The sequence below is a fragment of the Ahaetulla prasina genome, chromosome 9, assembly GCF_028640845.1.
Source record: "Ahaetulla prasina isolate Xishuangbanna chromosome 9, ASM2864084v1, whole genome shotgun sequence".
In the NCBI taxonomy this organism is placed as follows: domain Eukaryota; kingdom Metazoa; phylum Chordata; class Lepidosauria; order Squamata; family Colubridae; genus Ahaetulla; species Ahaetulla prasina.
Window position 1 is genome coordinate 10,927,051 of NC_080547.1, and position 24,220 is coordinate 10,951,270.

Sequence of the window (24,220 nt, forward strand, 5' to 3'; positions counted from 1 at the left end):
AACCGGTAGGTGCTGGCGGTAGGGGGCTCCGTCCACCCGCCGGGATGTCATCATGTCCCGTTTTTGACCCTCTGCGCATGCGCAGAAGGCTCTGCACAGAAGAGGCGCATGTGCGCTCACATTTCCAAACCGGTAGCGAAGGCAAGTGCATTTCACTGCTGTTCTATCTATTCAGGATCAGTAGCAATTATTTGCGCATCCGAAGTGAGGACAAAGCCGACATCTCAACATCTCCGGCAACCACAACACACTGCGCAAAAAGGACTGTGACTCAATTGCTTTCAGGATACTGAGCCTCACCTGGGGAACCATACATCCATGCACAAACTCTCCGTAACTTTCTCTCGGGTACTTCGGATGTGCTCCTGATCCACCAGAGTTGCAAAGCATTCCTGCAGTCTTAACTGAACATTGTTTTTAAACATTCGCAGGCACACTGAAGGTCCTCTATATGAGGGGTCTCCAACCTTAGCAATTTTAAGGCTTGTGGACTTCAACTCCCAGAAGTCCTCAGCCAGGGGTCTCCAACCTTGGCAACTTTAAGGCTTACGGACTTCAACTCCCAGAAGTCCTCAGCCAGGGGTCTCCAACCTTGGCAACTTTAAGACTTACGGGCTTCAACTCCCAGAAGTCCTCAGCCAGTTTTCCTGGCTGAGCTTTGCTGGCTGAGGAATTCTGGGAGTTGAAGTCCACAAAGTTGCCAAGGTTGGAGACCTCTGCTCTATAACCTCCATGATGGGGCCTTCGTAGCAAAAAGCCACAATTACACCCCAATTACACATCCTGCCATATCTCTCCCTCCCTCCCTCTCTCTCTCCCACCCCTACCTGGCAGGAACCTCCAGAGTCGGTTTTCACCAGAACTGTGCCAGTATGATATATCCAAATAAAACTATTCTTTGAGGAATCTACCTGCCTCTGAGTTTTGTTTGTTATGGGTGTATTTCTTGGAACGCCTGTCTGGAACCCATACCTCATTTCGGACATTAATACAATTGAGCGTGTCCAGAAATATTTTACAAGAAGAGTTCTCCACTCCTCTGATTACAACAAAATACCTTATGCCACCAGACTTGAAATCCTGGGTTTAGAAAATTTAGAACTCCGCCGCCTTCGACATGACCTGAGTTTAACTCACAGAATCATCTGTTACAACGTCCTTCCAGTTGAAGACTACTTCAGCTTCAATCGCAACAATACACGAGCACACAATAGATTTAAGCTTAATGTGAACCGCTCCAATCTCGATTGCAGAAAATATGACTTCAGCAACAGAGTTGTTAATGCCTGGAATGCACTATCAGTCTCTGTGGTCTCTTCCCAAAATCCCCAAAGCTTTAACCAAAAACTATCTACTGTTGACCTCACCCCATTCCTAAGAGGTCTGTAAGGGGCATGCATAAGAGCACCAACGTGCCTACCGTTCCTGTCCTAATGTTCCCTTTGATTGTATCCAATTTCATATAGTTAGTACATACTTATGCTTATATATATGCTTATATATCATACTGTTGTGACAAATAAATAAATAAAAATAAATAAATTAACATCAATCACGGTCAAGGGTTTCTCCACGTTCTGATATAAAAGCCAAGGAATTCTAGGAAAATGGCTAAATCCTAACCAACAGCCTCATTGGCTCTCCCAGTTCAAAACCCCAAGTCACTGGAAGAGCGTTAGCCATTATTTCGAGGAGAATTCTTCGGTCTTCCGTGCTCTTCGTTTCCTCCAAGTGGGGAAAACGTGAGATTAAAAGGGCTTAATGGAACAAGGAGCTGAGCGACAGAAGTCTCCCAACGGGAGTTGTGGAAGGATGGGCCTCTCCTGTTTCAGGAAACGAGTGACTTTTGTCAAATGTGGATTTATTGATTCACAAGGTAGGAGAGGGAGAGCCTCTAAAGATGCAACCTGGAAGCTTCGTCATCTCAAAGGCCCGCATAGCTCACCGGTGGGCCCGCGAACGGCCTTGCCTATTCTCAGAAATTACTCCAGGTTGCCAGGGGTGACAAAGGAGGAGTGAGCAGAGGAAGGGGAGCGTCTCTTACCTGGAGAAAGAGGACTCTGAAGGGCCGCTGCTCTGCTGGCCTTCGTACTGCTGGACGAGCGCTCGGACGCTCCAGTGCGGCCGCTCGATCTCTCCGTGCAGGTGGCTGTTTCTAAAGAGAAGGACGGCACTGTCAGGAGGGGTGGGGGCAGAACGGCCACAAAGAGAGAGACAAAATGCTGCCCCCTCTGCATCCTTTCCCCTCCATCTGGTGGTTGGTTTCAAATGGGAACTTTGAAAAAGCGACAGGTCATCATCCACTCACAACCAGAATTAGAAGCAGAATTTCTGTTGCAAACCAAGGTGATTGTGAGCTGGGCCTGATTTTGACTTTTTTCGCCATGGCTGTTGAGTGAATCGCGGCAGTTGTTAAGTGAATCACACAGCCATTAAGTGAATCTGGCTTCCTTCGTTGTCTTGCCTTGTCGGAAGCAAGAAATTAAAGCAAGGAATTAATTGCTGTAGCCTGTGCACATGAATCTTCTCGACTAATAGCAATAAGCGCTTAGACTTATATACCACTTCACAATGCTTTACAGCCCTCTCTAAGTGGTTTACAGAGTCAGCCTCTTGCCCCAACTATCTGGGTCCTCATTTTACCCAACTCGGAAGAATGGAAGGCTGAGTCAACTTTGAGCTGGTCAGGATCGAACTCCTGGCAATTGGCAGAATTAACCTGCAATACTGCATTCTAACAGGAAGGAAGGAAGGAAGGAAGGAAGGAGGGAAGGAAGGAAGGAAGGAAGGAAGGAAGGAAGGAAGGAAGGAAGGAAGGAAGGAAGGAAGGAAGGATAGCAATAGCACTTAGACTTATATACCGCTTCACACTGCTTTACAGCCCTCTCTAAGAGGTTTACAGAGTCAGCATATTTGCCCCCAACAATCTGGGTCCTCATTTTACCAGCCTCTGAAGGATGGAAGGCCGAGTCAACCTTGAGCCGGTCAGGATCGAACTACCAAATTGCAGGCAGCCGGCAGTCAGCAGAAGTAGCTTGCAGTCCTGCACTGTAACCACTGCGCCACCTCGGCTCCTATATATGAACCCCGGATGCTACCACGATCATAAATTGGTGTTTAGCACCCAAACTTCAATCGTGTAACCGTTGTAGGGACGGTGAACTGGTCATCGGTCATTTTTTTCAATCCCACTGTAACTTCAAACGGTCACTAAGCGAACGGTTCTAAGCCGGGAACTACTTGTAAAGATCGAAGCGTAGTTTTGGCTGCCATCCCAAAAACAGATCACGTACCTGGGGTGTGGCTGGAAGGCATCATGCCCCACGCCCGAGACATCCTGGCGGACCTCTGCCAGGGCAGCCACCGCCTCCTGGGCAACAGCCATGGCCGAGCGAGGCCTGTGATGGGCCAGGAAGATTCTGCTTGCCCCCTGGATCTCCTCCACGGTTCCTGGTGAAGGGATTTTGCCGGATCCAGGCTTAAAGTGAGCGGCCAGCGCAAGGACCAACCTCATGATGCATTTCAGATTCCCGTCCACGATATCTAGAAGACACAAATACGTCAAAATGGCCATGAGCTGCCCAAGGGGAAGGCATGTGAAGCTGTCGTTCAAGCCACAAAGGACAGCCCAGAGCCACCGCAATAGTAATGACCCCTTATAGGGGGATGAGTTGTGGTCCGCCAGCAGCCTGCAGAGCTGGCAGCAGAGTCAGACAGTGAGGAGGCTGGGGAGGACAATGGGCCAGTCCTGGAGTCAGGGGAAGGCCCAGACGAGGGCTCAGAGTCGGAGGCAGAGATGGGGCCAGGGCCATCTGGGAGCGATGCATGGACTCCGGAGCCTCCAGAGGCTGACAATAGAGAGGCAGAGGAACAGGAGGAGCCTGTTCCTAGTACACACATGCAAAGAGCTGCCAGAAGGCAAGAGCAGCTAGAGCAAAAAGGACGACTCAGGAGTAAGGCCAGGAGATGATTGGCCCCTCCCAGAAAGCTTGAAAGAGCAGCAAGGGCTCTTGGGCTCTTTGTAGGAAAGCAATGTTGCTGCATTTGTTTCTGGTCTGCTTCTCTTCCTTCTGAACTTGTGCCAAGAAAAGCCTTTGGCAGGGTGCCAAAGTAGACAAAGGTTTGTGATAAGGTTGAAGGACTGTTTATGAAGAATTTGTTTGGACTTAATTTGGACTAAGCTGAGAATGAAGTAATTCTCAGCTGTTTTAATAAAATGCGTTTGTTTAGGACTGATTGTGTCTTGGGCCTGGGTCACAACAGGGTGATCCTGGACTTACAACCAAAATGGAGCTCAACATTTCTGTTGCTAAGTGAGACAATTGTTAAGTTAGTTTTGCTGTATTTTATGATTCTTCTTGCCACAGTTGTTAAGTGAATCACTGCAGCTGTTAAATTAGTAACGCCGTTGTTAAGTGGACTTTGTTGTTCAGAAGATCTCATTCTCTTTCTCATTTTCTATCTTTCTCTCATTCTCTCTCCCTCTCTCTCATTTTCTCTCTCTTTTTTTCTCTTTCTCTCTTTCCCCTCCCTCTCTCTCATTCTCTCATTTATTTCTCTCTCATTCTCTCTCTTCTCATTCTCTCTCTCTCTCATTTTCTCTGTCTTTCTCTCACTTATTCTCTCTCTCTCATTTTTTCTCTCTCTCTCATTCTCTCTCTCATTCTCTCTCTCATTTTCTCTTTCTCTCATAATCTCTCTCTCTCATTCTCTCTCTCATTCTCTCTCTTATTTTCTATCTTTCTCTCATACTCTCTCTCTCTCTCATTTTCTCTGTCTTTCTCTCTCATGCTCTCTCTCCCTCTCGTTTTCTTTCTCTCGTTCTCTCTCTCTTCTCATTCTCTCTCTCTCTCATTTTCTCTCTTTCTCTCACTTACTCTCTCTTTTTCACATTCTCTCTCTCTCTCTCTCTCTCTCTCATTCTCTTTCTCTCTCTCATTCTCTCTCATTCTCTCTCTTATTTTCTATCTTTCTCTCATTCTCTCTCTCATTTTCTCTTTCTCTTTCATGCTCTCTCTCCCTCTCGTTTTCTTTCTCTCGTTCTCTCTCTTCTTTCTCTCTCTCTCTTTTTCTCTCTTTCTTTCACTTATTCTCTCTCTCTCATTTTTTCTTTCTCTCTCTCATTCTCTCTCTCTCATTCTCTCTCTCATTTTCTTTCTCTCATACTCTTTCTCTCTCTCTCATTTTCTCTGTCTTTCTCTCTCATGCTCTCTCTCCCTCTCTCGTTTTCTTTCTCTCGTTCCCTCTCTCTCTTCTCATTCTCTCTCCCTCCCTCCCATGTTCTACTCTCTTCAGCAAGAGAAGCCCCAGGGTGGACTGGAGCACCCAGGCCCTTCACGGTGAGTGGCTTAAGGGTTGAGGCTCACCTTGAGCCGAGATCTGGTGCATGCGGATCTTCTTGGAGGCCACGAATTGTAGGACTTTTTCCACGTTCTCCTTCATGGCCTGCTGGTTGGTGGGCGATTCCTCCACAGCACTGAGTTTCTCTCCAGCTGCAAGAGAGGAGCAGCCAAATTTTAGGGCAACTCTTAAATCTGCAGGTGTGGAGTTTGGCAGGGGGACAGTGGTCAACCCCCCCTTGGCCTAGGATGCCACTGTGAATATATAAAAATATATTTTGTTCTCTTCTTGGAGCATCAAAAAGCTACTACAGGCAATCCTCGACTTACAACAGTCCATTTAGTGACCATTCAAAGTTAAAACGGCATGGAAAAAAATGACTTATGACCGTTTTTCACACTTACGACCCCATGGTCACGGGATCCAAAATTCAGTCCCGGGAAGCCAAGTGATCCCCTTCTGCGACCTTCTGACAAGCAAAGTCAATGGGGAAGCCACATTCACTTAATAAATGAATATTACTGACTTAACAACTGCGGCAAGAAACATTGTAAAATGGGGCAAAACCCCCTTGAGAAATGTCTCACTTAACAACCTAAATTTTGGGCTCAGCTGTGGCCGTAATTCGAGGACCTCCAGTACAGTATTGAACTTCAACTCCCAGAATTCCCCCCTTTAAGTGAAATGTAAGTAGGGCAAACAGGCGGGAGGTGAACGGTGATGTGGAGCCTTCTCTCCTGCCCCCTTTCTCTGCTCCTCCCCCTTAATCCAGATTAAATCCAGGCTACTGAGCCCCGAAAACCATCCAAATGTCTTTGAATAGAATAGAATAGAATAGAATTCTTTATTGGCCAAGTGTTATTGGACACACAAGGAATTTGTCTTTGGTGCAAATGCTCTCAGTGTACACAAAAGAAAAGATACCTTCATCAAGGTACAACATTTACAGCACAAATGGTGGTCAATATATCAATATAAATATAATATAAATCATTGCAATGAGGCTACTCACCTACGATCTCAATGAGGGATGCAAGGACCACGCCATCGCGGAGGTCGCGTCTCAAATCCTGCACCGGTTGAATTTCTGGCTTCTTCTTTAGCTGTGAATTCACCCAGGTGACGTAGGACTGCAGCTGTTGCTGGAAAAAAGGAAGGAAGGAAGGAAGGACGTGGCTCAGACTGGTAAAACAGTCTGTTATTAACACAACTGCCTGCAATTACTGCAGGTTCTAGTCCCACCAGGCCCAAGGTTGACTCAGCCTTCCATCCGTTATAAGGTAGGTAAAATGAGGACCCAGATTGTTGGGGGCAATAAGTTGACTTTGCATATAAATATACAAATAGGATGAAGACTTGCTAACATAGTGTAAGCCGCCCTGAGTCTTCGGAGAAGGGCGGGATATAAATGCAAATAAAATTTAAAAAAAAACACTAAATGACTTCACTCAAGTGTAATGAAAGCATTAGCTTCTCCTTCTCTCTCCCTCTCTATCTATCTACTTACCTGCTATCTATCTATCATCCATCTATCTATCATCTATCTGTCTGTCTGTCTATCTATATCATCAATCATCTGTCTCTATCTATCTTCTGTCTGTCTGTCTGTCTATCATCTGTCTGTCTGTCTGTCTGTCTATATCATCAATCATCTGCCTCTATCTATCTATCTGTCTGTCTGTCTGTCTGTCTATCTATCTATCTATCTACTTACCTGCTATCTATCTATCTATCATCTATCTGTCTCTACCTCTTCTATCTACCTATCTTCAACCTACCTACATATCTATCTATCTATCTATCATATATCTACCTACCTACCCATGTACCTATCTTCAACCTACCTACATATCTATCTATCATATATCTACCTACCTATGTACCTACCTCTCCACCTACCGACCTAAGCAGCACCCCTACATTTAAAAAAAGCAAACACCCCTCCATAGAAAACCTTGCACCAATAACACTCTTTGTTCTGCAATAGGGTGCAATGGGAAAAAACAGTAGTGGGGCATGGAGGGACATTTGGGATGCAAATGAGAGTGGAGCTCTTCCCACTAGGCCCTACTGCCCCGCCTTATGGGACTTCGAGCCTTTCACGCGCCGCCCCAGCACGCAAGAGCAAGACAATCTTTCTTGCCACTGTTGTTAAGTGAATCACTGCAGTTCAGTTAGTGACAGAGTTGTTAAAGTAAAACTTGGTTTCCCCATTGACTTTGTTTGTCAGAAGGTTGCAAAAGGAAATCACGTAACCCCGGGACACTGCAACCGTCATAAATGTGAGTTGTTTGCCAAGCGTCTGAATGAGCCTCTGGTGGCTCAGACTGGTAAGACAGTCTGTTATTAACAGCAGCTGCTTGCAATTGCTGCAGGTTCAAGTCCCACCAGGCCCAAGGTTGACTCAGCCTTCCATCCTTTATAAGGTAGGTAAAATGGGGACCCAGATTGTTGGGGGCAATAAAAATTGACTTTGTATATAATATACAAATGGATGAAGACTATTGCTTAACACAATGTAAGCCGCCCTGAGTCTTCGGAGAAGGGCGGAATATAAATGCAAATAAAAAAAAATTTGTTTGCGTAAATCATCAGGATGCTACAACAGTCGCTAAGTGTAAAAAATGATCATAAGTCAGGTGAACTAATTATCTCCTGCAAACTCCACTCCCCTTTCGCTCCTCTTTTATTCCCTCTGGGAGGGGCCATTCACTGTCCACCTGTGGCCTTACTCCCAAGTCGACCCTTGTTCTTCAGCTGTTCCCTTCGTCTGGCAACTCTGTGCATGCGCACATTGGGAACAGGCTCCAGCTGTTCATCTGCCTCACTGATATCGGACTCCAAAGACAGCTTGATAACTGGCATTCGGCCCTGGCCCTCTCTCTGCCTCCGACGCAGAGCCCTCATCAGAGCCTTCCCCACAGACTCCAGGACTGGCCCATGTTCCTCCCCAACCTCCTCACTGTTTGAATCTGGGACTGCCATAAGTCAAGGGCTGCCTGCACACCCAAAACCCCTCTCTGTTTAAAAATTTTGCTGCCTTCCTCTTTTAAAGAGGCTGCCCCACTGAAGAGCGGTGCTCATCATATTGTCGTGTCCCACTCCTCCTCTGACCGCCGGGTCTGGGAAGTCTGTATCAAGCGTGGCCACGAAGCTTCTGCAGCTTTGCCAAATTCCTGTCAGAGTTCTCAGGGCAGGCAGGAATCCAAGGTGTGACTTCAGCAACCAGATGAGACTTTGCCTGATTCAAGGAATGCCCAAAAAGCAGATCCTTTATATAGGCCATGTGGTGTGGCTCCATGACTCAGCACTTATCCAGGCCTGCCCCTCCCTTCCTTTTGCTGATGTCGCCTCTCCATTCTCCGGAAGCTTGGATCCCTCCACCCTCCAGCTGCCGGCAATTCCAGCTCATGACTGGCTTCATACTCCTCATGTTCACATGCTGTGGGGGAGGTGTTTATTTGCTCAGTTTGTGCGGGCATGGTGCCAGGACTGGGGGCTGGAGGCATGCCAGGCCGTTCGTCTTCATTATCCGTCTCTGGCTGAGATAACAGGAGATGAGAGGGGCCTGGCTGCGGAGAGGGGGGCGAGCGAGGCACAACACATATCCAAGTCTGGACGTGAACTTTCATGAATAGTTTGAGACTCTTTCGGAGAAATTCCCGCAGAACTTCGCGGCTTATTATGCCCGCGGAAAACTCCCTTACGGGATTTTTTTTTGCCAGACTGAATGGAGATTTTAAATTCCTCCCAAACAAGGAAAAAAAACAGAGGGGGAGAAAGCAGCTATCTGTCAACTGCGACAGCTGAAGGATTAACAAGCGGCAGAAATAATAAGGCATTAAAATTTAATGGAAAGAAAGAAGAGCAGAGGGATGTTAAATGCATAGAAAGCAGAAAACTACAGAAGGGGGGGGGAACAAACCCCCCACCCCACCCAAAAATAAATAAATAAATAAAAAGAGATGTGAAAAGGAAGGGAATTTAGGGCAATTGCTTCTTTATTTATGACTTCTCCCACATGCATGTCTCGAATTGTGCTAATATAGCGGAAAAAGTGCTTCCCTAAGGCTCCCTGGAGCAGAATAAAAGGCTGACTGGATCTTGATTGAAAATAAATGTATCTTGCATTCTGTCAGCATCGATGCTCTCTCACCCCGAGAAGGTGAAGAAGGCGCCCACACAACGGCTGTGTTTTCCCAAGATCGCTCAGGTTTTCACATAACGAAAGAGGAAAATACCACAGTTCGGGTTTTCAAAAATCATGCCCGGATGCGTTCGCAAACATTAGGCGTAACTGCGGATTTCACACTTATTTCCACATCCCTGCTGAATAAAAAAAGTTCAACCGACAATAAAAGTTATTGTCTAAACTGGAGAGGATCTCAACTCCGATAGCAAGAGGGTCAACGGGCCTTAAGTTAATGTGAATTCCTCTCATTCACCTCCAGCAAAGTCTTTCAAGGGAGAATTTACAGTCAGGGACCTTTTCTGGCTTGGGGAGCTGCCAGGACAATATCTTCAAAACCTGGCAAACAGTCTCTGAGAGTTACAAGCCAATTAAGTGAACTAATTGTCTCCTGCAAACTCCACTCCTCTTTCGCTCCTCTTTATTCCCTCTGGGAGGGGCCATTCACCGTCCACCTGTGGCGTTACTCCCGAGTCGACCCTTGTTCCTTAGCTGTTCCCTTCTCCTGGCAGCTCTTCACATGCACACGCCGGGAACAGGCTCCAGCTGTTCTTCTGCCCACTGATGTCCGAATCCGAAGGCAGTTAAAAACTGTCAGATGGCCCTGGCCCCATCTCTGCCTCCGACGCAGAGCCCTCATCAGAGCCTTCCCCAGACTCCAGGACTGGCCCATGTTCCTCCCCAACCTCCTCACTGTTTGAATCTGCTGCCAGCTTTGCTGGCAGTTGCCAGGCCACAACAGATAGGGTAGACATCCCTAGCTCCCACAACCATTCAGTCTATGTCCAGCTTCCACACCATCTTGCTCTTCTTTGCACAGTTTCTAGACTCTCAATATATTTTCTGTATCATAGGGACCAAAACTGGACTCTGTATCCCCTCTGTGGTCTTACCAGTGCTGTACAAAGAAGTACTAACATTTCACGTGATCCTGATGCTATCCCTGTTGTTGATGCAGCCCAAGACTGTGTTGGCTTTTTGTTAAGTTATTAGGTAACAACATCAGGGCTAGTATATAGACAGAGAGCAAACTCCCCTTCTAGCACTGATGATGTTACCTGGTTTGGTAGCGAAACATCTTCAAGAAAGCAACCCAGCTCAGAACCACCAAGGATTCCCCAAAAATGATATTTAGAATATATTGAGACTCCATGATGTTTGTAAAGAAAAAGATTTAAGATAGCATTGTGCTGGAGATGTAGTAAGGATATGGTAGTCCTCTGTTTATAACCAGCGGCTTAGTGACTGTTTGAAATTACAATGGACCCCTCCCCAGTCGGTACTTAAGACCCAGTTCTAAAACGCCAAAAACCGGGCGGAAGAAAGAAAGAAATTTATGCAAAATACAGTATGTTAAAAAAGGAAGTATTCCGAATGTATTAGTAATAAATATATGCAGGCTTAAATAATAATTACACTGAATACGTATATATAGAATTGTCACTGTTAACAGCTGTAATAATATATTATTCTTTGGGGAACAGGGGTTGTTGAATTTTTTATTTCCTAAAGCAATTTCTATGCATTTTTTTTCTTTTTCAAATGTACCGCATTTACACTGCAATTATCTCTTGTCTTTTGTTCTTTTTTTTTCTGCTACTATTTTAAAAGCAAAAAAAAAAAAAAAATCAATAAAAAAACAAACCTCCCAGCCGATTTCTGCCTTTTGTCTAAAGAGCTTTAATTACCGAGATCCTCCCGTCTTGCAAATCAGGTCAAAGCTTGCAAGCTTTTCATCTGAGGGTTTGCCCGTGAATGGAAATCTCTGCTTTGCATTTTTAATGAATTAGTTTTAAAGTTGCTTGCTTCCTTGACATTTTTAATTACAGATTTCTTTTGTACGTTAAACCGCGAGCAGATGTTCCATTCTGCTTTGGCGCTGCATGGAAATCGGAGGAAACCGAGAAGGATAAAAGGGGAGCCCGTAATAAGAGATTATTAATGAAGATAAGGAACGTTATACGGCTGGAGACCTCGGCGGACGACGAAAAGTGGAATCACGTCAGCTTACGTCTAGTCTGGATCCGATCGTTTTTCTCTCCCTGGGGAAGGGTTTCTATGTAGAACTTCCATCGCTGAAAACTAAAACTGGAGAACATGAATCTCCCAGAAGGCCATTTACGCACAGGTGGTTTTTAAGATATTATTAATACCTTTAGACCAATATATAAATCAGGCATGAAAAAGATGTCGAGACTCTGGAAAGACTGCAGAGAAGAGCAAGGGGACTGGAGGCTCAAACATACCAAAGAACGGTTGCAGGAACTGGGCCTGGCTAGTCCAGGGGTGAAATTCAAATTCTTTTACTACCAGTTCTATGGGCGTGTCTTGGTGGGTGTGGTGTGGCTTGGTAGGCGTGTCTTGGTGGGCAAGGTAGGGGAAGAATACTGCAAAATCTCCATTCCCTCCCCACTCTGGACCCAGCCAGAGGTGGTATTTGCCAGTTCTCTGAACTACTCAAAATTTCCACTACCGGTTCTCTGAACTGCTCAAAATTGCCGCTACCGGTTCGCCAGAACCTGTCAGAACCTGCTTGGATTTCACCCCTGGGCTAGTCTAGTGAAGAGAAGGACCAGGGGAGACAGGATAGCAGGCTTCCAATATTTGAGGGGCTGTCCCAGAGAGGAGGAAGGGGGTCAAGCTATTCTCCAAAGGAAAGGAAAGGAAAGGAAAGGAAAGGAAAGGAAAGGAAAGGAAAGGAAAGGAAAGGAAAGGAAAGGAAAGGAAAGGAAAGGAAAGGAAAGGAAAGGAAAGGAAAGGAAAGGAAAGGAAAGGAAAGGAAGAAAGCAAAGGGTAAGGAAGGAAGGGAAGAGAAGGGAAGAAGGGAAAGATGGGGAAGAGGTGGGAAGACAGGGAAAAGAAGGGAATTTCCAACGTTCCCTACCAGCTTCCCCTAAGGAAAGTCAATGGGGAAGCCAGTAGGAAGTCGGAAGTCATTCCTGCCCCCACTGCTTCTGGGCCTGCCCACGGTCATTCTGTTCCTCTCTACAGATAAGGGCATATCTCAAAGACAATGACCTAAAGGGCCACAGGTTGTTTGGTAATGTTTTAAAAATTGGCGACAGGCCTACCCATTCTAAAGAGGAAGAAGAAAGAAGGGCCGCATGGAAGCTCCCTTGAAGCATTGATGCTCCGATCCTTGCTCGGGTTCTCATGTTTCTTGTGGCGTCAGACGTGGCTGTGAGGAGAGCGACAGGGATCCATCTCAGTTTCTCTCTTCACCAGAGCACCTTGCACGCCGCAGCGCCTAGCAACAGGTTCTGGAAATTTAAAAATAGCTGGCACATTTTCTCTCTGATTTTTTTCGCCCCGTTTCCAAGGAGAAGCAATCAGGGGGGCAGGATTAAGCTGGGTTCAGCTGTGGAATTCAGCAATTAACCCCCTGAAGCCGGTATAGATTGGGAAACGGGAGTTCTGGCGTTCGCTTTATAACACCGGGCAGACCCTGAAACGTAAGCCTTGTCAATCGGATCTTTTCGATACACCTATTTCACTCCACGAAACATTTAGAAATGCTTTGTGTATCCAACCTCTATCAATCTGTGCCTGGGCGTGCTGAATTCTGCCTGCAAAATGTTCATTGCTTGATTTAAAGGTATTGGCTGCCAACTCCAACGGACCAAGATAGACGGTAGATACCGCAGCGGTCAACGAATCGTCCAAAAATAGGACAACTTCATTCATTAAAAAGCCTCTCCTCCATGATAAATCTCATCTCATCTATCTCTTTCCATCCATCTAGCTTTACAAATATGGAGGAGAGAGGGTGCACTTTTAAAAGGCTTTGTGATCAACCAATTCATTCCCAGCCTTCAGAACTATTTCCCCATTCCAAATATTGGAAATGATTCAAAAGAGTCCTTTTTCCAGAGATCTCCACTGATTCCAAAACTTCAATAAATAAATAAATAAATAAAACAAAATAAAACAAAAAGGCCATTTAAGTGCCTCTTCCGTCCCGTGCTTGTCATCCAGTGCTTCTTTTTTCCCTTCAAGGAAAATAAATACTTTCTTTCTCCTTTTATGACTGTCCAAGTCACAAGAGCATGATAAACTCAATCAGCAGTTCCATAATTCGGACTTCAACTGCCAGGCTGCAACTTCCATAGGAATGAATGTATGCATGTATATATGTCTGTGTGTTTGTGTGTGTGTGTGTGTTTGTTTGTGTGTGTATATGTGTGTGTGTGTGTCTGTGTGTATATATATGTATATGTGTGTATGTATATGTATATGTATATATCTGTGTATATACATGTGTCTATATATATGTATATATGTGTGTTTGTGTGTTTATACATACGTGTGTGTGTGTACACACACACAAACACACACATATATATATGGAGGATGTGGTGGCTCAGTGGCTAAGACGCTGATCTTGTCGATTGAAAGGTTGGCAGTTCGGCGGTTCGAATCCCTAGTGCCGCATAACAGGGTGAGCTCCCATTACTTGTCCCAGCTTCTGCCAACCTAGCAGATCGAAATCAGGTAAAAAATGCAAGTAGTATATTACTATATATATATATATATATATATATATATATATATATATATATATATATATATATATATATATATATATATATATATATATATATATATATATATATAGTATATAGTATATAGTATATAATGTATAATTATTATGCATAATAATAATAATCGGTTCTACCATGTTTATATCTCTTCCCTCAAGCAGGGTTTCTCAACCTTAGCAAAACTTTTCAGACTTGTGGACTTCAACTCCCAGAATTCCCCAGCCAGCAAGGAATTCTGGGAGTTGAAGTCCACACATCTTAAAGCAGCTAAATGTTGGCTGGGCACTTCTGGGAGTTGAAGTCCCACCAGTCTTAAAAGTTGCCACAGTTGGACACCTTTCTTCTAATCGTTGGGCATGATCTAATGTGGAGTTGCCCTCCTCATCCTGAAAATGCGTTCTGGGGGTGCAAACGAACCCCCTTCTAACGAGAAAAGGGGGACCCCTATTCTCTTTGGCTCAGTGACTCCCTGAGATTGAACGAAGATGGGCTGGGATCCCACAGCCACCAAAAGGAAGGCAGGAAGACGCAGAAACAAAGGAAATTTCTCCACCAGCCTTCCCAAGTCCAGCCGCAGATGGGCTGCCCAATTCCCCACAGGGCCTAAATACGTTTTGGCTGGGATGAATGAAAACAAGACCAGGGGATTATTGGAGCAGCAGCCATATGTTCCTTGCCGTACAACACACTTAAAAGCACTTTTCCACCGTCACTGTGATTAATGGTGTGCATTCTTACCAAGTCATACATTTCTAGGAGCAAAACTAAATGGCCTGGAATACAACGCACATTATTGCTTAAAATGCAGAACAAAACTCCCACGAATGTCCAGCAGCTTGAAGAGAAATAAGGCCACACCCTAAGGAGGGTCATGCTGTACCCAAGGAAAACTCCACATGGGGCCAAAAGCTTTGAAGATTTGAGCTGATTTTTAAGGGAACTAGCAGGAAGTCAGAGAACTTAAAGTCATGGGAGCCTCAGTTCTCCACAGGAAACATGCTTTGAAAGCTGGAATAAGAACATCTTTATCCTATTTCCTACCCATATTTGAAACTCTTACAACAGAAAAGGAAATTATTTTCAGAACAAGCCAGACTAATGATAGCATCTACTGTGAAGTGAAGGATGAATATCTGGTGTCTAAAGTACAGGACTGGCATACATGGGTTGGGTTGGGTTGGGTTGGGTTGGGTTGGGTTGGGTTGGGTTGGGTTGGGTTGGATTGGGGGGAAAAAACCCACTGAAACAAAGTCAACTGAAAGTTGGCTCTTCAACCTACATCATGAAGCACAGTTCCAGACAACTCCCATCTTGCTGGGCACTCCAAATTTTTCTGTATTTCTGGGAAATGCACATTCCTGACATCAAACTATGATCCTTTGGTGTGGACAGACCATGCAATTCCATCCAGTTCTTAGATAGTTTATCTAAGAACTGGATGGGAACTCCCTTCAGACAATCAGGCATGCAAACGTCACATGGTTTCCCAAACCTCTTCCAAAACTTGGCTTTGGCCACCAACAAATAAGACAACCACATCTTCATGAGACCAACTAGACTCAGGTTACTGACACCAATCGGTGAATATCATCCGTGGACCCTCTCATAGGGGATTTTTTTCCAAAAATGTTGCTTAAACAAAAGTTGAAGCAAACAAAAGTCATCAACCCGAATCCAAACATCAAGGAGTACTTGTCCATCCTCTTATTACACCAATTTTCTGCTTTCATTAGAAGCTCCAAACATTAGGAGTACTAAACCTTACCGCAAAGTTTACAGTTCCATCTCCCGCACTCAGCAAGCTGAGAATTATTTAAGCCAGTTTTTTCTCAAACTCAGCCACTTTTAAGATGTCTGGACTTCAACCCCCAGAACTCCCCAGCCAGCAAAGAACGCTGGGAGTTGAAGTCTGCATCTCTTAAAAAGTTAGTAAAGTTTGAGAAACGGTCGATTTTAAATCTCATCAAAATGAATGGTTCTTTGCAAAGCACCAGCCAAACTGCCCAGCATTTCCACTCCAGCCCGCAGACACCACCACCCCTCTCCCTCCAATTTCTCCCGCGTCCAACATCTCCCTCCCCCCCACAGAGCCCCAGAGGAACGGGAGCACCGCCTGGAGACGAAGACGAAGCATCCTTTACCTCTAAGCTCTCCTGCGCGACATCCCACAGTTTCTCCCGGGCCTGGCAGGCAAGCATTTTTCACAATGCCTTCCCACCCCAAGCATGGAGTTCTTGGCTCACGCTGAGCAACTCCTCCTGCCTTGGAGAAGACCCCCGTTTTCCTCCTTCCACCGGAGGCGAAGACTGCACAGCTGATGGCCAACCTCTCCCAGGGTCCCTTAGAGGCAGCCCCTTACTGCAAAGGGGATGCTGGACCCCGGGTCAAGGCTCTTACTGGGCATGCTCCAAGGAGATCAGCCGCTTGGGAGATGCCTTCCCGATCTGTTCCCGCAGAGCCGAACAGCTCCTTCTGCAAGTCCCAGGAACGAGACGGGAAAAACATCTGCAACATATTTCCAGAGTATGCCGGCCTCTCTCCACGCAGGGGCTGCGAGCACTTAAAGGAAGGAGGGGAGGGCGAGGAGGGGGGAGGGCCAAAGTGGCCTGGCTAAAAAAGGGAAATGCATTAAATATATATTATATATATATATACACAGCCGTACACACACATAAGAATTAAAAGGAGCCCAAAGGTTAACAGGACTTCCCACTCTGAAACTCTGGAAGGAAAAGCTGAAAGTTAGCCCAAGCAGAACACGCTCTTCATTTATAAACACAAACTTCAGAACACTTTGCAAGGGAGATCTCATTTAGTTAAGTTAATAAATCCCACAAAACCGGGGGCCACGTGGTTTGAATTTACACAATACCAAGGGGCGTTCCTAGGGGAAAATAGGGTTCCAGCTTAATGGAAATCAAGCAGTAAAAAATCGTGCGTGCGTTTTGTTTTTAATACGGACATGACTGAAATAGTATAGTGAAGGGTTAAAAACAAAACAGTACCAGTAATTTAAAATGACGGTTCACAAACTCACAGAGTAGTTACAGAAAGAGCTAAATGAAGTTTGGTTCTCCCAGCAATCTTGGGGATGTGAGTTGCCCTCTTAACTCTTCTCTGCATATTTCTAGACTTTTAAAAAGCAGAGCTGCACACAAGATCAGAGTGGAGATTATGCAGTGCCGATGAATAGAATAGAATAGAATAGAATAGAATAGAATAGAATAGAATAGAATAGAATAGAATAGAATAGAATAGAATAGAATAGAATTTTTTATTGGCCAAATGAGCTTGGACACACAAGGAATTTGTCTTTGGTGCATAGGCTCCCAGTGTAACATCATGTAGAAAAGAATTGATGTACTTATCTGCACAAAAGTTATGGCAATAAGCAAACTGGCAAGACCCAGGAAGTGGATGGTTAATGCAAAGATGCAATTAATCTCTCAGCCACATTTGGATAAATGAGTAAAAGGGCAAATAAGCTGAAAAACAGCTTCTATCCCAGAGCAGTAACTATACTGAATTCTACTGCATAGTGCAATATTAATGCAATATCGGGGTTTTAGTTCAATTGTATAGAACAGTGATGGCTAGCCTTTTTGCCGTCATGTGCCAGGGAGGGAGGGTCCCATCGGAAGTTGGCAAATGGGCCGTTTCTGGCCTCGGGGGGGAGGGGCGTTTTCGCCCTCCCCAAGCTCCTAGAAAGGCTCTGGAGCCTGGGGAGACAGAAAAATGGGCCTCCCCTACCACCACCCCGAGGCCCTCAGAGGCAGGAAACAGCCTGTATCCCTACTTCCAGTGGGCCCAGAAGGCCCAAAAATCAGCTGGCCGGCCTATGCATGCGTGCCGGAGCTGAGTTTGCGTGCCCACCGATATGGCTATGTGTGCCACAGGCTCACCATCACGGGTATAGAATGTAAAGGATGTGCGTTTGTGTTTTATTTTTATAATTGTAATGTACACTGAAGATGGCATTTATTTTTGTTGTACGAGATGCAATGACAATAAACTAAACTAAACTAAACTAAACTAAACTAAACTAAACTAAAGATGCGATCATGCAAAGAAATTTTTGTTCTGCACAGTAAATGACTTCGCTTCTCTCTTCTTTTTTGGATGATAATTTTTCCCCCCTCTTTTTAGAAAACAGAACAATAGAGTTTGGAAGGGACTTTGAAGGTCTTCTAGTCCAACCCCTTTCTCAGGCAGGAGACCCTAGGCCCGTGATGGCGAACCGATGGCACGCGTGCCCAAAATGGCACACAAAGTCATGTTGCCCGGCACGTATGGGCTTTCCTGTTTGTCTTCCGGGTTTCTGAGCACATGTGCGCAAGCTGTCCTTCGCACGCGCGGCAGTGCCGAAAACTGGTGTGAAATTCGGGTTTTCCGGAGCGTGATCCCTTCATGCGCATGGCAGTGCCTGCATGCCAGCCAACTGATTGTTGGGCACGCATGCCTGCTAGAACCCGAAGTTTGGCTTTTGACGAGCGCGTGGGCACACGTGCAACATTTCCGCGCAACCTTTTCAGCACTTGATGCTGAATCACCATCACTGCCCTATTTATTTATTTCGTCTTGCTGGACTCGCTTAAAGTTTTAAAATTATCAAATTGATTTTATGGGTTTTAAATTTCTTGTAAATTTTATAGGGAAATATTTTATTTAAAGTAGCCAAATGGAATAGGTTTTTTAAGGGTTGTTTTTAGCTTTGTATGTGTTGTTTTGCTTCCCTGTATTTTATTCTGGCTGTACACCGCCCTGAGTCCTTCGGGAGAAGGGCGGTCTATAAATTAAAATATTCTATTCTATTCTATTCTATTCTATTCTATTCTATTCTATTCTATTCTATTCTATGCCATTTCCGACAAGTGGCTGTCCAATCTCTTCTTAAAAGCATCCCATTTTATTTGTTAAACGAAACCATTTTTTTAAAAAAAAACAATTTAATGGAGGTGAGGTCTCTCAGCCCTGTTGAGAAAACAGATGGGGAATTATCAGGGTCAGCCTCGGGAATAATCCTGTCTGCAGAGCTGATTATATACATTTATTTTTTTCCAATCAACCAACCCAAGGAAGCATTTTTCTGTTTTCCTGTCTGGGCTCCTGAGGGCGGCTTCAAAGAAAGACTCGGTGAAGGCAACAGACGATATTATTCTTCCTTACCTGCTTTCTGAGGGAAGAAACTCCGCAGAAGTGAGATAAAAGCTAACAGAAGAGCGGAGTCAACAAAAAAAAGGGGGGGTTGGAATTGTGAGGTGCCTTTTCACACCCATCACATGTGCAACTCACGTGTTGAAAAAGGTCGGGGGGTTTTAGTTGCGCTGTTGTGGCCATCTTGATATTTTAACACACACCCCCATGCCTCTGCAATAAATATAATCCTCGGGTATTATGACCGTCATGGAGCCTGCCCATGACGGTCGTTAAGTCATACTGGCTGTCAATGATTACTTCAGCTTCAATCACAACAATCCACGAGCAAATAAGAGCAAATAAGAGGACCATTCCTAAGAGGACTATAAGGGGCGTGCATAAGAGCACATCTTTTATCTTTTATCAATTTTTAAATGGGGTTTTTAGTATGGAAATTTTTAATTTTTAGGCTAATTTAAATAAGTTTTTTAAATGGTATTTTAATCTGTACATTGTATTGTTTTATCTTGCCTGTACACCGCCCTGAGTCCTTCGGGAGAAGGGCGGTATAAAAATCAAATAAATAAATAAATAAATAAATAAAAGTGCCTACCGTTCCTGTCCTATTGTTCCCTTCATTATATCAAATTAATATAGTTGATGCATATTTTTTTACTTATATATATATATATTTTCTTCAAGATATGTTGTTTTATCTATGACAATTGTTTGTGTATACTGTTGTGACAAAAAGAAATAAATAAAAAAAAAATACGAACTCAAGCTAAACCGCTCCGAACTCGATTGCAGAAAATATGACTTCAGTAACAGAGTGGTCAATGCCTGGAATGCACTACATGACTCTGTAGTTTCTTCCTCAAACCCCCAAAACTTTAACCTTAGACTGTCTACTGTTGACCTCGCCCCATTCCTAAGAGGTCTGTCAGGGGCGTGCATAAGAGCACAAACGTGCCTACCGTCCCTGTCCTAATGTTCCTTTTTACTTACCCTTTTCATGTATCCAAATTATGCTTATACTTTTACCTGTTATCTTATACATGATTGACAAATAAATACATAAAAATAAAAAATAAAACAGGTCAGCCACATGACCAACCTAATTTTAAGACTTTTTGGCCTGTTTTACGACCATGCAATGAAACAGGTAGATTTTCATTCTTTACCTGTCCATATAGGCATTTCTTTGTGCAATCTGGACTTCCTAAAATGCTATAAAATAAACGTGTCAGATCTCCACTTCTTCACTTCTGTGGTCTCAGTGCACCAGCGTAAATGAATGTTTGCACACAACCTTTTTGCTATTTCTAAAGTTATGACGCTCAGAAGCGGCCACCTCCCTATATCGTATTATCGAAAGGATGTTTATTATTGTCTAGTCAAAATGCCCCCAAAACCCTAATACTAAAACATTTAACGACTGCAGCATGTCAAAAGTCCCCTCCTCATATAATCTCAAGGGAGCCGTAGCTAATTAAACCAAATTGGACTTATTAGTGGAAGACACCGGGGAATTTTCAGTGCAAACTTGGGACAGCTGTCTCTCGTTCTTAGCACTTAGCTTTTAAAAATGGCTATTTTTCTCCCCCATAAATTCTGAAATCCTTCAAACTTTCTAGCTGAGATGTTTGCTTTTCAGGATGAACTGTCTTCAAAGCCGTATAAATATTGAAAGAGACGAAACAGGGCAGACTAAGCGATATTGATGGGTGGACCGTGATTTTGAGGTTTTTACAATCAGGCTCCAAAGAAGAAATCTTTTCGAGCTACGACCGTAATTGAACTCACAAAATTAGGAGTTGTGATGGCAGCAGGTGACCACATGGCCAGGTCCAATTTTTTGCAGCAATTGTTAAGCAAACACCACCGTCGTTAAGTAAACCCGTTATGTGCCATGGGGCAGATTTTGCAAGGCAAAATCATCATTAAATCACAGTTTTGTAATTGTGCAAACAGCCGTAAGTTGCTGAGCATCCGAACTGCAGTCACGTGACCACGGGGGAAACCCAGAAATTATCATTTTGAAACCGGGTTGCAAGTAGCTTTAGGAGAGTCCGTCGTAACTTCGAATGGTTGCTAAGCAACCGTTCGTAAGTCAAGGACCTCCTGTCTCATTCCAGACCCAAAGTATATAAAACTTACTGCTGATTTTAGACACACAAGAGAAATACCCCTCAAAAGTAATACTCCTCTCTTCCTTCTTTGATCTTTCCCTGAAAACCAGCCTTACAAAAATTGATATTCCAGTTTCCCCCGAAGGATTTGATTCCTTCAAACGAGTCTTTTTTCTGCCAGGCTGAGATTTCAAAGCGCTTAAGAGGAAATCTTGGATCAAGCCCCGAAATCTGAAAACTGGTTTTAAGAGGCAGGAAGCTGAGAAATTGATCTCTGGATTTGCTGAGCACAATATCACTGGACTCTGGGGTTGTTGTTTTTTTTGCAAATGAAAATAAGACTTTTTTGCCGGAGAGTTGGTTGCAAGGGGGACAATACCGCCTTTCATTCATCTCCAGAAATCATAATAAATGAGGTCATTGGAGCAAAGCTGCTCAGGCCAGCTTAAGAAAGAGATTGGCTGTCAAAAGGAACAGGCAGGGTGATACAAGAAATGAAAATATGACACCCCAGCCCTAGCGCGAGGCACTCCCCCCTCAAAAGAACTTCAATTTACGTTCATAATTAAGAACAGAATTTCCACTGCTAACCATGGCCGTCGGTAAGCGAGTTGCACCAATTTTTGATTCCAAATATTATCTTATTCATTCCCAAAATAAACTTTGAATATTCAGCTAAAAGTACTTCGGTAAAGGTTATAGAGCCACAGAGATACCTGTTAAGGCGGCCTCAAATAAGCAAAAATTAAGGAAAACAGGCAGCGACTTTACTGTAGCAGGGAGTTGCTTAGCTACCTAAAATATAAATTTACACCTGGTTGGTAATGACCTCTGCTGGTCAATTCTAATAAAATAAATCCTTCTGCCCCCAAATATCTTCTTTTCCCTCTCCAGACACGATCTGTGCCACAGTATATTCAGATATCATTCCTATTTTTTTTTTAATCTGCATATTTTAAAAAATAACACGCGTCCTCCGATTGTAAGAATTTCAGAGCTGCCTTGTAGAGACCTAACCGTATTTTGCTCCCAACCAATACGGGGCAAGGTTATTTATGGACGCACATCTCGTGGGTTGCCCTCATTATGAAGGTAGACTACTTGGCACATGGGAGGCTCTTTTGGGCATCACCAGGCACCAAGGACCCCAATCGGTGGGATTCAAAAGACCCCGGTGAGCCCTAGCTGTAATCTTATCTTTGTTTTTGTCGGTTTTATGGTTAATTTCTTTCTTGGATGGTTGCAGGCTACCCACACTAATTGAGATTTGGGCAACGTCCAGCTGGGTTTAATCTATTATTATTATTAGCGTTAACCTTCAAATCGTTCATTTATTAATTGTTGGGAGACTCACTGAAGTTTCTCTGGGCTGTGACGGATAACCGGTTCTTCCTTCCTCAGCTGGGATCTCCATGCTGGCGCTTAGAAACCTGGGTGAGCAGAGAGGGAGAGTTCTTCTAGCAAGCGGAGGTCCATTTTCCGTCTTCAAAGACTTCAAGCTGTCTGTGCCACCTGCGAGAAAATAAAAACCAGGTGTGTGAAGAGCAGATGTTGCGGGAGAACCACGATAAATCTCTGCTGCCAGAACAGGTCTGTGCTGGTAGAACAGGGTTGCCCAACGTGGCAATTTAAAAATGTATGGACTTCAACTCCCAGAAATCCCCAGGCACCTTATGTGGGAGTTCAACTCCTGGTCCACCCATGCTGGCTATAGACTTCTGGGAGTTGAAGTCCACATATCTTAAAGTTGCTAGTAGAACATCAGGAACAGTCAAACAGCAAATCCCTTTAATTATACATAGGCTGCTTTGAGGAGGTGATGTTACCAGACTCCTTCAACAGTCCTGGACTTACAATCATCCGTTTAGCGACTGTATGAAGTTACAACGACATTGAAAAAATGTGACTTATGCCCAGTCCTTACACTTACAACCATGGCTGCCTCCCCATGGTCATGTGATCAAAATTTGGGCACTTGGCAACAACCACTGTGTATTTATGACAAGGGCAGCATCCCCTGGTCACATGATTATATACACACACATACACGCATATACATACATAAAAATCTATATCTATATATATATTAGTTATATAGAGATATAGATACAGATTTTTCAATTTCAATTTAATTTCAATTTTAATTGCAATCAGAATAGAGCTGGAAGGGACCTTGGAGATCTTCTAGTCCAACTCCCTACTCAAGCAGGGGACCCTATAGCAGATAGATGGATGGATGGATGGATGGAGAGAGATAGAAAGAAGATGAGGGATGGATGGATGGATGGGTATAGAATACACGATAGATACAAAGACAGATAGAGAGTTTAGGGTACATAAATTATATAGATACCATGGATGGATGGATGGATGGATGGATGGATGGAGATAGATAGATAGATAGATAGATAGATAGATAGATAGATAGATAGATGGATAGATAGATAGATAGATAGATAGATAGATAGATAGATAGGCAGACTGACGGACAGACAGAGATGAGAGAGAGAGAGAGAGAAAGATTATGTAGTAATAGAGATAGATAGATAGATAGATAGATAGATAGATAGATAGATAGATAGATAGACAGATAGACAGACAGACAGACACAGAGATGAGAAAGTATGTAGTGATGATAGATAGATAGATAGATAGATAGATAGATAGATAGATAGATAGATAGATAGATAGATAGATAGATAGATAGATAGATAGATAGGCAGACTGACGGACAGACAGAGATGAGAGAGAGAGAGAGAGAAAGATTATGTAGTAATAGAGATAGATAGATAGATAGATAGATAGATAGATAGATAGATAGATAGATAGATAGATAGACAGATAGACAGACAGACAGACACAGAGATGAGAAAGTATGTAGT

At 44.0% G+C, this 24,220-nt stretch overlaps 1 protein-coding gene across 5 annotated transcripts in view; it reads right to left on the bottom strand.

Annotated features, from left to right (window-relative positions):
- The window catches only part of DIXDC1 (DIX domain containing 1), a 52,065-nt gene that overhangs the window by 24,912 nt on the left and 2,933 nt on the right, over nucleotides 1-24,220 (bottom strand). For 2 of the 5 annotated variants that reach the window (XM_058194575.1, XM_058194574.1), the window contains exons 1-5: nucleotides 16,468-16,613; nucleotides 6,353-6,482; nucleotides 5,367-5,492; nucleotides 3,294-3,543; nucleotides 2,045-2,155 (exon numbers count right to left, since the gene is read on the bottom strand). In XM_058194575.1, coding sequence (XP_058050558.1) covers nucleotides 2,045-2,155; nucleotides 3,294-3,543; nucleotides 5,367-5,492; nucleotides 6,353-6,482; nucleotides 16,468-16,584 — 734 coding nt within the window. In that variant the 5' untranslated portion in view covers nucleotides 16,585-16,613. Of the gene's footprint in view, nucleotides 1-2,044; nucleotides 2,156-3,293; nucleotides 3,544-5,366; nucleotides 5,493-6,352; nucleotides 6,483-16,211; nucleotides 16,614-22,692; nucleotides 22,851-24,220 lie in introns of those variants that run through there. The other 3 variants (XM_058194576.1, XM_058194577.1, XM_058194578.1) reach the window with 3 other exon arrangements.